The 15,252-nt window shown below is 40.6% G+C and overlaps 1 protein-coding gene across 2 annotated transcripts in view; it reads right to left on the bottom strand.

Moving 5' to 3' along the window:
- Window positions 1-8,484: 8,484 nt before the first annotated feature.
- LOC127417061 (endosome/lysosome-associated apoptosis and autophagy regulator family member 2-like) overlaps window positions 8,485-15,252 on the bottom strand; it is a 38,657-nt gene continuing 31,889 nt past the window's right edge. The window contains exons 20-22 of one of the 2 annotated variants that reach the window (XM_051656759.1): window positions 13,411-13,589; window positions 13,142-13,313; window positions 8,485-9,507 (exon numbers count right to left, since the gene is read on the bottom strand). In XM_051656759.1, the coding sequence (XP_051512719.1) occupies window positions 9,439-9,507; window positions 13,142-13,313; window positions 13,411-13,589 (420 nt within the window). In that variant the 3' untranslated portion in view covers window positions 8,485-9,438. The other variant, XM_051656760.1, reaches the window with a different exon arrangement.

Here is a 15,252-nt window from a genome sequence, read left to right as displayed (position 1 = left end):
ATAATAAAACGATTATTCCAAACTACAGATGCCAACATTTCTTTATCTTTTCAAGAATTTCAGCTTTTAATGAGACTTTTTTTTTTTTTTTTTTTTACTGTCTCTGGATGACACTTTTTTTTTGTTTGTTTAAACCCCAGACAAAAAATAAAAAAATAAATAAACCCCAGAAACTGAAAGCATGTTCATCACAGCAGAGGTGTATTCAAGTAATAGTTTTGTGTGAATTACATGTAATTAATATAATAGATACAGACAAACAAAAATAAATAAACATCACACCATTGACCCATGTCCCATAACTAAAGGAGTTAACTAGGTCAATGTCACCAATTTGCTAACATTTGATTAATCACCCAGAAACAGTGCAGGGTATTTCTTTCTTTGTTGTTGGTTTCATCATAACTTTGTTTTAAATGTTTCAAACTCCTTAAAACCACCAAAAACTTTTGGACCCCACTGTACATTGACATACGTTTGTCTCAAAACTCTCTCTTGCAAATTCTGATGGATTCAGATTCATTTTCAGATCTTTCAATGACAAGCCAGGTTAGCACTTCCAAACTGTAATAATATAAACTTCCAAGGCACCTTTCTCTCTCACTCACTCACTCGGCCTCTTTCTCTAATTTCAATTTCAATTGCTTTATTGGCATGACTGTATGTTACAATGATGCCAAAGCACACGTTACAGTCAAAATCAAACAGAGCAGAAACATGTGTATAACAATAATCAACAGATTTAAACTGTGGATATTTAGAACACAGTAATTAACAAACAAATAAACAAATGCATTGTATGTAAATATTTTAAATCACATGTAACTGATACACAGTAATATACAGTTATAGATATAGATTGACTGCATTTTGTGAAGAATGTGTTTCTAATTAATTGATATTTTTAACAGTGGAGGAGAAAGTGCATCTCTGTTTCAACCTCTCCATTCTGGCAGTGAACACATGTCCTGTTTTCTCTGAGGAGCCAAGACTTTTTAAGTCTCCCTCTTTCTATGGCGAGGTTATGATCACTCAGCCTGTATTTGGTCAGGATGTGCCTCTGTTTTACATCTCTGACGGTGGACAGATAAAATAATTTCTTTTTAGACCTCTATAGCATTCTAATTAGTGTTGTGATTTAGTTTCATTCTCCCAATGTTCCAAATAGGTATTTTTATTGTGCTTTATGATTTGGCCAAATTTGATATGTTTTATTTCAGAAGTACTGGTCTGTAACTGGTTAGAGCTGTTGAGTTTCAGGACCAGCTGGCTGAGAGGACTGCTTTTCAGGTTCAGCTCTTGGTCTAAAATTGCTTCATGGTAGCTCAGCGAGTAAAGAAGCTGACTACCACACCTGGAGTTGTGAGTTTGAATCCAGGGTGTGCTGACTGACTCCAGTCAGGCTTCCTAAGCTACCAATTGGCCCGGTTGCTAGGGAATGTAGAGTCACGTTGGGTTAACCTCCTTGTGGTCGCTATAATGTGGTTCTCGCTCTCAGTGGGGGACGTGGTGAGTTGTGTGTGGATGCTGTGGAGAATAGTGTGAAGCCTCCACACATGCTACATCTCCGCGGTAACGTGCTCAAAAAGTCACGTGATAAATTGTGTGGATTGATGGTCTCAGATGTGGAAGCAACTGAGATTCGTCCTCCGTCACCCGGATTGAGGCGAGTCACTACGCCATCACGAGGACCTAGGGCGCAGTGGGAATTGGGCATGCCAAATTGGGGAGAAAATAAAATTAAAAAAAGCCTCATGGTGGAGTGTTTGATGGGGGCTTTATTTAAGGTATTTCCAAAATGTAGTAGCACTCTTTTGAATGTGTAAAATGAATGGGAATCTGCCTAGTTCGGCTCGGCTAATTATTTGGCGTTTTCTTTTGGACTCTTAAAATGTTCCTACAGAATGCTGTATGGAGGGTCTCAACAGGGTGTTTAAACCATTTAGTGAAGTCGTGACTACAGATGGGTCCTACAGAGATCTCACTTCCATACAGGGCGACGGGTAAAATGACACAGTCAAATATTATGTTCCAGGTTTTGATTGGGATTTCTGTTATGAAATTTTCTTTTAATGGCATAGAATGCTCTCCTTGCTTTCTCCTTCAGTGTGTTAACAGCAAGACCAAAGCCGCCTGACACGCTTATTTTTAGTCCAAGATAATCGTAATTTAGTGTGTGTTCTAGGGTGGTGTTGCCTAGTATGAAAATATATTTGATGTCTTGAAGTTTGGCTTTATTTTGCAAAATCATAATTTTGGTTTTAATAGGATTGACTGCCAGGGCCCAGTTGTGGCAGTACTGCTGGAGCAGGTCTATGTACTGCTGTAGACCTTCAGCTGTGGGTGACAGCAGCACCAGATCATCTGCATACGGGAGAAACTTCATTTCTGTGTTGTTTAGGGTGAGGCCAGGAGCTGCAGATTGTTCCAGTGTTGTTGCCAGTTTATTGATATAAATGTTAAAAAGAGTGCAGCCCTGTCTCACCCCACGGCCCTGAGTGAAATATTCAGTTCTTTTCTTGCCAAGTTTTATAGCACACTTATTGTTCAGATAAACTGATTTAATGATATCATACACTTTACCACCTACACCAGTTTGGAGAATTTTATAGTATAGTCCTTCATGCCAAATGGAGTCAAATGCCCTTTTAAAATCAACTAAACATGCAAAAACGTTAGATTTCTGTGTTTGGTGAACATGCTTATCAATCAGAGTGTGTAGCGTATAGATGTGATCTGTTGTGTGGAAGTTTGCTAGAAAGCCAATCTGGTTTTTACACAGGATGTTGTGCATCATAAGGAAGGCCTGTATTCGGACGTTTAGAATACAGCAGAAGACCTTCCCCAGGTTACCGCTGACACAGATGCCCCGGTAATTGTTGGGGTCAGATTTGCCTCCGCGCTTATAAATAGGGGATATTAGTCCCTTGTTTCAGATTTCAGGAAAGTGGCCAGTTTTTAAAATAAAGCTGTATAACTTAAGTAAAGCAATTTGTAAGTCAGTTGAGCTGTTTGTGAGCATTTCTCTTCTAATTAAGTCAGGGCCACATGCTTTGCAATTTTTTTTTTTCTTTTTTTTGAGTGAATGTGTCAGTTCTTTTAGTGTTAGGTTGTAATCTAGAGGGTTCTGGCTGTCTTTGATGGCTGATTCTAGTATTTCCAGCTTGCTCATGGTCAGTAATTGTTGGGGTGATAGACTAGTTGACGGGAGTTCTTTGTAAAGAGTTTTAAAGTTATCTTTCTAGATATTTCCATTTGATATACTGTAGGTAAGTCCTGATTTTTGGTTGTATTTAAATCATTCCATTTCTTCCAGAAGACATTTGTATTAATGGACTCTTCAATGTCACAAAGTTTGATTGTAATATAGTTGCTTAAGCGTTCTTTTATATGTCTTAAGTGTTTCATTGTTTTTCTCTTAATTCAGAGTTGTGAGGTTGATTGTGTTGAAGGTTGGAAAGGTGTCTAAGTTGTTTTCTAACAGAATTACATTCATCATCATCAAACCAGTTTTGTTTATTGTGCCTAGGTTTTTGTTTTTTGCTTTTTTTGGTAAGGTTTGCTTTGGTGGCGGATCTGTCGAATATTTCATTGATTAGTTTTACTGCCTTGTTTACATCTATTAAGGTGGGCTGCAATTGGATTTCAAGGAATCTTTTGATGAGGTTAGTTATTTCTGCAGAGTTGATTGTGTTGATGTATTTGGTTTCTCTATCAATAGTCCATTTATAGCTTTCCTTGATTTCTATTAGTTCACAAAGATTATGATCAGTTACACTGTGACTGTGGCTTCTTTTCAGGAAAACTTTAATTTGGCAATGATCTGTCAAGTATGTCTGTGGTCTGACTGTGAAAGCACTTATATAGGAGGTGTTCATGTCTCTCTCTCTCTCTCTCTAAATGATTCTGCTTATGTCCATTCAACTGGCTTCTGGTCTTCTAAAGAGGATGAAGCAGAGATTATGAGTGGGGAAAATGGAATGCAATTTTTGCCAGGGATTTTCTGGACAGAATAATACACTGAAAGTGCTGAAGTCTTTAAAAACCTTCCCTTTTATCAGCCACATGAGTTCTTCTGAGGGAAAGAAAGGCATGAATGAGCGAGTGAGGTGTAGGAGAAGGCTGGCAGTGAAGTGATGGCTGAGAGAGAGATACTGAGGGAGTTTTGGGGTGAATTGTGCACATCACACTTCTCCTGTCCTCAGTGGAATTCTAATGGCTGTGGCTGCGAGTCGGGGCTTTTATGAGAGATATCAGCACCGCTGCACTTTTCCAGGTTAGGCACGACCTCTCCACTTCTAACAACAATACATCTGGAGTCCTGAGAGACGGGGAGGTACAGGAATGAGTGAAGGTGAAAGTCAGAGAGGAAGATAGTCAGATGTGACATTCAGAGAGGAAAAGGTAGAGCTTTTCTAATGTGGAGTGCTAAATGTACAAGGCTTTGTGTACAATACTGCAACATTACTTACTAAAATACTTTATAATAAGCTCTAAAACTGTCAGAGGGCACAAAATAAAAAATTACAAAAGATATACCACACCTCTTGACCAATACATTTCCACAAGATTTTTCCAGTCATTTGTGATTGAGAACTATTTTGATTCAGGCCGATTTGCTACCGACTCATTTTGATCAATTTGTGAAAATTAGAGAATTAGTGACCTATTCATTAAAGAAAGAAAAAGACGCAAACAAATTGAACATCACTTTAGCTTATGAGCAAGTTTCACTCTACACAAGAACAATATCTAGCTAATTTTAGAGCAGATCAAAACTAGAAAAATATACGTTCACTGTTGAAACATTCATGACCTTTGAGAATGTATTAATTTCCATGAAAACACTATTAAAAATTCCCTGATATTTTCAGGTTATCCATGACTGAGGGAACCCTAGATAACATTTCTTGTTTTCAGAGAGATCTAAGAAAAAAATAAAGTGCTATTTATGTGTTTACATGCTTTTATTAAGAGGTTCACAATATTAAACAATTTTCTGCAAGTGTGTTTTTTGGATTATATTAACCTTACAGTAACCAAGGAAACACAGTTAGCTACAATGAAAATAAAAGTTAAAAAATGCAACCAAATAATAGACAAAGAAAACATCATTGGGATGTATAAATATGTTTGAGGTTTACGCATAAAACAAGGGAAAAATATATATTTCGATGGGGTCAGAAAAATAAAAACATTTCCATTTGAACTATGTTTAATGTTCAAACCCAACTGGCACATATTTTTTTTCCATGTTTTAAGTAAAATCTCACAAAATTGTTATATTTTGCGGAACACTGATCTTGTTTAAAGCAACCTGTTCTCGTGGAATCATTGTTACTATAACTACATTTTTGCAAACTCATTTTTATATGCCACGTTCTACGTTTCTAGTGAAGTGAACACTATAACAGGAGCTACAGGTGCATCTCAATAAATTAGAATGTCGTGGAAAAGTTCATTTATTTCAGTAATTCAACTCAAATTGTGAAACTCGTGTATTACATAAATTCAGTGCACACAGACTGAAGTAGTTTAAGTCTTTGGTTCTTTTAATTGTGATGATTTTGGCTCATATTTAACAAAAACCCACCAATTCACTATCTCAAAAAATTAGAATACATCATAAGACCAATAAAAAAAACATTTTTAGTGAATTGTTGGCCTTCTGGAAAGTATGTTCATTTACTGTATATGTACTCAATACTTGGTAGGGTCAATCCTTTTGCTTTAATTACTGCCTCAATTCGGCGTGGCATGGAGGTGATCAGTTTGTGGCACTGCTGAGGTGGTATGGAAGCCCAGGTTTCTTTGACAGTGGCCTTCAGCTCATCTGCATTTTTTGGTCTCTTGTTTCTCATTTTCCTCTTGACAATACCCCATAGATTCTCTATGGGGTTCAGGTCTGGTGAGTTTGCTGGCCAGTCAATCACACCAACACCATGGTCATTTAACCAACTTTTGGTGCTTTTGGCAGTGTGGGCAGGTGCCAAATCCTGCTGGAAAATGAAATCAGCATCTTTAAAAAGCTGGTCAGCAGAAGGAAGCATGAAGTGCTCCAAAATTTCTTGGTAAACGGGTGCAGTGACTTTGGTTTTCAAAAAACACAATGGACCAACACCAGCAGATGACATTGCACCCCAAATCATCACAGACTGTGGAAACTTAACACTGGACTTCAAGCAACTTGGGCTATGAGCTTCTCCACCCTTCCTCCAGACTCTAGGACCTTGGTTTCCAAATGAAATACAAAACTTGCTCATCTGAAAAGAGGACTTTGGAACACTGGGCAACAGTCCAGTTCTTCTTCTCCTTAGCCCAGGTAAGATGCCTCTGACGTTGTCCGTGGTTCAGGAGTGGCTTAACAAGAGGAATACGACAACTGTAGCCAAATTCCTTGACATGTCTGTGTGTGGTGGCTCTTGATGCCTTGACCCCAGCCTCAGTTCATTCCTTGTGAAGTTCACCCAAATTCTTGAATCGATTTTGCTTGACAATCATAAGGCTGCGGTTCTCTCGGTTGGTTGTGCATCTTTTTCTTCCACACTTTTTCCTTCCACTCAACTTTCTGTTAACATGCTTGGATACAGCACTCTGTGAACAGCCAGCTTCTTTGGCAATGAATGTTTGTGGCTTACCCTCCTTGTGAAGGGTGTCAATGATTGTCTTCTGGACAACTGTCAGATCAGCAGTCTTCCCCATGATTGTGTAGCCTAGTGAACCAAACTGAGAGACCATTTTGAAGGCTCAGGAAACCTTTGCAGGTGTTTTGAGTTGATTAGCATGTCACCATATTCTAATTTTTTGAGATAGTGAATTGGTGGGTTTTTGTTAAATGTGAGCCAAAATCATCACAATTAAATGAACCAAAGACTTAAACTACTTCAGTCTGTGTGCATTGAATTTATTTAATACACGAGTTTCACAATTTGAGTTGAATTACTGAAATAAATGAACTTTTCCACGACATTCTAATTTATTGAGATGCACCTGTATAACGACTGTTAGTTTTATTCACTTCCACACAAATCACAACTACAACAGCTGATTATGGCTTTATAAACACTTTTCACACTTACTCACACACTGCTATGTTATGATATCGAAACACTTTAACTGTAACGCATCTTTTGAAAAATGATACATTTTAACACTTGTAATACAGACAGACCTACATTTACACATTTATTCCAACATGATTAGTTTCCGCAGTATCTCACCTGATAGTGTGTTGGACCATGGACTCAGAAGACCGCGTTCGAGACCAGCCAAAGGCTCAAGCTGACAAATGAGATGAGAGCGTCACAGAAGTGACGCGAAATGACATGGTTGTGTCGGAAAATGTGCTTTTAATTGCACATTTTGTTTTTGGACGCTATTGGTTTGGTTTAGGTGTTGGTTTAGGGTAAGGATGTCTTCTCATTTGCTTTTAGGACACTCTTGGTTAGGTTTAGGTTGAAGAGTTTAGGGAGGTCTGTTTTACTCATTACTCAAACCTCCATCTAACATTCACCTCGTCTGATTACGACACCATTTCACTTGCTTTTGGCGCCCCCCGCTGGACATTTCACTGGGAAACTGCAGAGAAATGTATAATAGTTTAGATATAAAGCACGTACTGTAATATTGTTTCACATTTTGTCTCAGGATGGTTTAAAAAGAGGATTAGGGGGCCTGGATAGCTCAGCAAGTAAAGACACTGACTACCACACCTGGAGTCGCAAGTTCAAATCCAGGGCGTGCTGAGTGACTCCAGTCAGGCTTCCTAAGCAACCAACTGGCCCAGTTGCTAGGGTGGGTGGAGTCACGTTGGGTTAACCTCCACGTGGTCGCTATAATGTGGTTCTTGCTCTCGATGGGGCGCGTGGCGAGTTGAGCGTGGATGCCGCAGAGAATAGTGTGAAGCCTCCACACGCGCTATGTCTCCGCGATAACGCGCTCAACAAGCCACATGACATGGAGCGAATTGACGGTCTCAGACGCGGAGGCAACTGAGATTCGTCCTCCACCACCCGGATTGAGGCGAGTCACTACGCCACCACGAGGACTTACAGCGCATTGGGAATTGGGCATTCCAAATTGGAGGAAAAAAAAAGGAGGTTTAGATATTTTTACAGTATAACAAGACAAAAATCCAGCTGAATTTTTGTTTTTTGAAGTGCACAAAAACTAGTTGAGAACATGGGACTATATAGTTTGAGACTGTGAAGATTGATTGGATTACGTAATTCACAAAATACATTTTAAGACAGGCTACAACTTTACACAAATAAGATTACAGTACATTTCGTCTTTTAATTTAATGCATTTTAATTTAACCTGGAACATTACTTTAAGCTTGGGGTAATAAATAGTCTACCTGATTGCCTTGTTTCGACCTAAATCAAAAGAAAGCCTTTTTACTGAAAAGATATGCTGCATTTAATTATGGGATGACCTCACAAGAAACATGTTGCATCATGGACAATGTTGAAGAAGTCCACATTTGATTGTGCAAAATCGTTTAATGTGCATTAAATCAAAATCAAACAATATCATGAGCTTCCGAACAGAATTGACATCAGTTGAACACAATTGCAGGTTCATTTCATTAAGCATACAAAAATGGAGAAAAAATCACAAATTACTGATATGCATAATATTGCCAACATACAAAACTTCAGAACAGACAGTTTAATGCCTCAATCCAGAATCGATAAGGGTCTCAACAGACCTTTTCCTGCAGCAGATTTAATGTTGATGGGTCTTAAAATTCCATGAATAAAACCCCACCAGCAGTTCTTTATGCTCTTAATGAGGTGGCAAATCTAGCAAATGTTTCACCAGTTCAGTTTGCAGAAAAACTGTTTTTCTCCTATTTGTTTTAGAACTAAAGTCAAACAGAACGACACAGAGCTATGTTGAAAAACCATAGAACAAAACTGACTCCAGCTTCTCTGTAATCTCTTTACCCACAGACTTTATTCATCTCATGTCATATTTCATTTGGAACGTCACCGTCACACAGTCAAGTGGTTTAATTGAGCCAAAAAGGAAAGGGGAAAAAAGTCTATTTTGGTCATGCTTGAACGCAACACACTTTACATGGCCTTCGAGTGCTGTTTAGTTGGGATTAGAAGAGTAAAGCTTAATGTCTCTGTGCATTTGTGTGTTTAGCAAGACCCTTGGCTACATTTGCTCTGACAAGTAGGACTCGTGTAAAGTCGCGGCTGTCATTCTGTAAAGCTTACCGAGAAACCTGTCCACACTTACAACATTTATAAAACAAACAACAACATAAAAAAAACGCACTGAAGACAAACATGACAGAAATATTCAATGAGTATTTGTTTGCATTTCCTGAGGCAAAACTTCCACCCTTGTTGTCTTAAGGCCACTGCGCGTCATATCCAACAGGAAAGGACTTCCGTTTTTTCCATATCCCTGTTTCCTCTTCCTCTATCCCCACACAGACTTCTCCGTATGGGAGAATTGCATTTGGATGGCTTCAGCGCTCTTGTTGTTGCCCTAGAAACAGGAACACGGTTTTGAAAACCCAGCTGAAATGGGAACAAATGAGTGAACGCGGGTGCGACAAATATAACACAGAGTGCAGAACCGCCCTCCTCGCCGAGGTCGGATCCCTTTGAAAAGCCTGCCCTGCGAAGGTCAAGGACTGTCCGCGGACACCACGTGTTTACCAAGACAACCGGCCTACAAATCAAACAGAGTTGGGGTAAGCCAGGCCTGTTAGACAGAATGACAAACGACCTGCAACAGCCTCTGTACAGCACAGATTTCAGCACGCTTATTAAAGAATGAGTCCATGTTGTTCTCAAGCAAAATGAGTGAACTGCCAACCTTGATGGCATTTTAAGGCCTCACTGGCTCACTACAGTTGTGAAGACTTTTCCAAATGGTAGGCAGCAATGTTATGCAGCCTTCTAAGATACGTCATTTAGATTTAAATACTACCCTATTTGCGCTTTTTCCAAAGTGATCACATAAAATAGACAAGAGTTCTACACAGCAAAAAAAAAAAAAAAAAAAAAACTGCGCACATTTGGTGGGGTTTATGTAAAAAAATAATAATAATTAAATAAATAAATAAATATTATTATTATTATTATATATATATATATATATATATATATATATATATATATATATATATATATATATATATATATATATATATATATATTTGCAGATGGGGTAAGAAAAATAAACTTGTTTTCCCTTTAAAAAATTTTTTCCCTTTAAGTTTTTTTATTTACAATTTATCAAACTTAAAACATTTATTATTATTATTATTATTATTAAGATTATTCAATTTAATTTGATGGAATCGTTATGAAATTTAAATGTGTAAATCTTAAAATAATTTTTTGAGTGCATGAAGCATTGCAAATGAAGGGTCAAGAAACACCCCTCTTTCAGCTCAAGTCCGCCTCACAACCGTTTCGAAAAATGCAATTCAATGGGGCATGGACAGTGGTTGGGGTGTGCCAGGGCAGTGGAGAAAGAGGGGGGCAATCTGTCATCGGTCAGTTGCCTATGCTGGCTCTCACTAAAAATCAGGATTAAGTTTGACTAACTGTAAGATTTTAGAGCTGGCAAAGTTAAAGTCTAACTAAATATGTTGAAAGTCATCCGTTTTTTCCCTTTAAGGATCACAACACCGCCTGTTTCAGCACAGTTGAGTTCTCACCAGATTTTCAAAAGATACAGCTATCGGAGTGAGGGAATAAGGAACACAACAACTGTCTGATCCAGTCACTCAGCATTATTTCACTAATGCAGTTAACAGCATCAAATATTCTCACAACTGCACATAACAGAATGCACAAATAAAGCATACACTGTTTTGTAAGCTCACAGTACTGGATGGATGGATGGACGGATGGACATGTTGATGGGACTGGCATGGATGGATGGACGGATGGATGGACGGACATGTTGATGGGACTGACATGGCATGGATGGATGGATGGATGGATGGACATGTTGATGGGACTGGCATGGCATGGATGGACGGATGGACATGTTGATGGGACTGGCATGATGGATGGATGGATGGACGGACACATTGATGGGACTGGCATGGATGGATGGATGGACGGACAGACATGTTGATGGGACTGGCATGGATGGATGGACGGGCGGACATGTTGATGGGACTGGCATGGATGGATGGATGGATGGACAGACATGTTGATGGGACTGGCATGGATGGATGGATGGATGGATGGATGGATGGATGGATGGATGGACGGACGGACATGTTGATGGGACTGGCATGGATGGATGGATGGATGGACGGACGGACGGACATGTTGATGGGACTGGCATGGATGGATGGACGGACGGACATGTTGATGGGACTGGCATGGATGGATGGACGGACATGTTGATGGGACTGGCATGGATGGATGGATGCATGGACGGACGGCCGGACGGACGGACATGTTGATGGGACTGGCATGGATGGATGGATGGATGGACTGACGGACATGTTGATGGGACTGGCATGGATGGATGGATGGATGGATGGATGGACTGACGGACATGTTGATGGGACTGGCATGATGGATGGATGGACGGGCGGACATGTTGATGGGACTGGCATGGATGGATGGAAGGACGGACGGACATGTTGATGGGACTGGCCTGATGGATGGATGGATGGACGGACATGTTGATGGGACTGGCATGGATGGATGGATGGACGGACGGACGGACGGACGGACGGACGGACATGTTGATGGGACTGGCATGGATGGATGGAAGGACGGACGGACATGTTGATGGGACTGGCATGGATGGATGGATGGATGGATGGACGGACATGTTGATGGGACTGGCATGGATGGATGGAAGGACGGACATATTGATGGGACTGGAATAGATAGATAGATGGACGGACGGACGGACGGACATATTGATAGGACTGGCATAGATAGATGGAAGGACGGACATGTTGATAGGACTAGCATAGATAGATAGATAGACAGACGGACGGACGGACATGTTGATAGGACTGGCATAGATAGATAGATGGAAGGACGGACGGACGGACGGACGGACATGTTGATAGGACTGGCATAGATAGATGGAAGGACGGACGGACGAACATATTGATGGAACTGGCATAGATGGACGGACGGACGGACGGACATATTGATGGGACTGGCATAGATAGATAGATAGAAGGACGGACCAGACATGCAATAGAACTGACTGATAGATAGATAGATGGACGGACATGTTGATGGGACTGGCATGGATGGATGGATGGATGGATGGACGGACGGACAGACATGTTGATGGGACTGGCATGGATGGATGGATGGACGGATGGATGGACATGTTGATGGGACTGACATGATGGATGGATGGATGGATGGATGGACGGACGAATGGACATGTTGATGGGACTGGCATGGATGGATGGATGGACGGACATGTTGATGGGACTGGCATGGATGGACGGACATGTTGACGGGACTGGCACGGACGGATGGACATGTTGATGGGACTGGCATGGATGGATGGATGGACATGTTGATGGGACTGGCATGGATGGATGGATGGATGGATGGGATGGGATGTTTGTGTCTGGGACAATCAATGTAAACCGCGTCTCAAATGAGCCCCCGTCAGAGACAGTCCACCTCACCACATTTCTCGAAAAACACTCAGGTTAATAAATGCATGCTGCACGAACATTTAAAAGGTTTTGGCAATGACTGAAAGACTGTCCTGTCCCTCTGTCAGCAGCGCGCGGTGGGGGGGACTCGAGTCCCGGTACTAACGACTTTCTCATTTGACACTGAAGCGCTGGTCACATGGTTTAATGAATAACCATTAGATAGCCCATTCTCATTGGATAAGGCCACTCAGTCTCATTAATAATTATGAGACACTGATGACGCGACAATGCACTATAGGACAGGGGCACGTCACCCCATGTGACATTGACTCGATGTTGGTTTTAAACCCGAATGACGAAGCACAAAAAAAAAAAAATCACTACATTAACCACTTTCATCTTAAAATTAGCATGTTCAATAACATGTTTTCATAGAATAAAAAGCACAGATGGAAATTAGATTGGTGTGTTAGAAGTGCATTTGCACCTTTGTGCTATGTTATAACTGACCTTGGTGGCAATAGCCTTTAGCTTAGCCAGAAGAGAAGAGTTGTTGTGATAAACCACTTCCTCTTCCTCGTTCTCCTCGCCCTCTCCTTCCATAATGGCACAGCTGTCTGCCACCGGCAACTCGCACTCCTTATTGGCTGACATCACAAGCTTAGAATACTTGTACTCCAGCCTATCAGAATCCAGAAACAAGAGAAGCACAAGTAGGAAGCAATCATCATATATTTCCATACTGTATTTGTAATAACTGAGTTCTAGAGGAATCATACTTCCTGTTCTTCTTCCAGAAGTAGCAGGTTAGAGAGACGAGTAAAACGGCACAGAGCGCTCCAAGCCCAGCTCCCACTTTTAGCCAGAAATCTATCGTCTCACATGGAGAAGTTCTCTTCAGTGGGAGAGAGAGACCGCCAGTACACCAGCGAGGTTCAGTCCACACGTAAACTGTGTCCTGATGATGAAAGCACATGTCAGTTAATCATCATGCATGTTTCAGCCAATGAAAAGACTTCAGGGCAGGCCATGAAAAGAGCGCAACAGTCTGGATCCGGAAGAATAAAATCCCACTCAGGTTTTCCATTCACAGATCGACAGTACCGTGAGCTCAGAGGTTATTGATCGATGGTATATGCTTCTGTTGAAGCCATCAATCTGTGTTATTTCAAATTTATTTTAAAACAATGGTGTTTAATAGTGGAATTTCTGGAGAACTAAACTACCCATGATCCTGAGAGGAAAATCCACAATTTAGCGAGAACTGCAGAAAACAAAGTGCGCCAAAAGAGCTCTGCAGCGACCGCCGACTCCCATGACGCCCTGTGAATGATGCAATCGAGTCGCTCTCCCTACACTCTCAAACTATTTGTATATATCTGAATATGTTGCAATAAAATTGAAATATATTGTTTGTATACTTAACAACATTTTATGTTGCCATTGTTTTTAATCCTAGTTTGTTATTCGCAATACCTCACGAGATTAAAGTTAATTCCTTCATGATAGACGGTAAGTACACAGTCTTGTTCCTTTGTCATATTTTTTTTTGCTTTAAATCAAAATTGTGTTGTGATTCGTGGTTTAGAACTTTTATGATGAATATCATGAAATCTCAATAGAAAAAATAAAATAATAAAAGATGAGAAAAATACTTCTGGATCCATAAAGGATAAAAAAAGAGCACGGGCACTGTTGCGTTCTATAGAGCAGAATGCATGTGTCCCGAGATGCATTTTTAAAGGGTCATGCATCCTCAAAACATATTCTTGAGATGTTAACGGATATGTACAGGTTGCACATCATTGAAAATGATAACACTCATTACGTTTATTAATAAGGGGGAAGTGGCTTTTTTAACGGTTTCAGCCATTTCGTTCTTCCAGTTTAAAAAGGAAAACGAAAGGTGAAGCAACATCACAAAAATGAGGTATATGCATAAACTCAGAGTTATGATTGGTAGGACAGTATACAACACTCACAAGAAGGAATGCTTCCATCCAATCGCAGCGCTGCCTCATGCGTGAGCTCGCATTGCAACAGAGATTTCAAACTCATGAACGTAACAGCTGTTTAAGCGCAAGACTTCAACAGCATTTGGGTAACAGAAATGTGAGGGGCTTTTGCACGGAACACCGTGTTGAGATAGAAATCACTCCTCAGAGTGGACCAGTCATTAACCGCACCGAGCATATTTGTTAGCCGGCTCTGTCACGCTCCAAACATGAAGCAACTGAGTATTTGGGAAGGCTGTTGTGTTTTAGATGGTGCGCATTTTCCATCATGTCTTCTCGCCATGTGTCGGATCATGGACAGGATAACACAAGACAATGTAGACAATGATGAAAACCGAAAACTGAAAAGTTACGTGTGGTGGGATGAGCAAGAGACAGACAGAGTGGGTGTGGTGTCAGGCCTATTATTGGAAATAATAATAAACATAAAATGTTTAAAAATGGGGATAGTGTCAGTGGAGCATCTGGCACCCTAGAGGTGAATGGGGCTTTGTGAAGGAAAGCTGGTGATGAAAGAGTAATGGGCAGGGTCCGGCAGCCACGACACGCTTCCCTCCTGGATCCAGGTGCTAGGGGCGGCGGCATCTTCAGAGCGGCTCAGACATC

The sequence above is a fragment of the Myxocyprinus asiaticus genome, chromosome 26 (genome assembly GCF_019703515.2).
Source record: "Myxocyprinus asiaticus isolate MX2 ecotype Aquarium Trade chromosome 26, UBuf_Myxa_2, whole genome shotgun sequence".
In the NCBI taxonomy this organism is placed as follows: domain Eukaryota; kingdom Metazoa; phylum Chordata; class Actinopteri; order Cypriniformes; family Catostomidae; genus Myxocyprinus; species Myxocyprinus asiaticus.
This window is presented reverse-complemented; position numbering and strand designations above follow the sequence as displayed.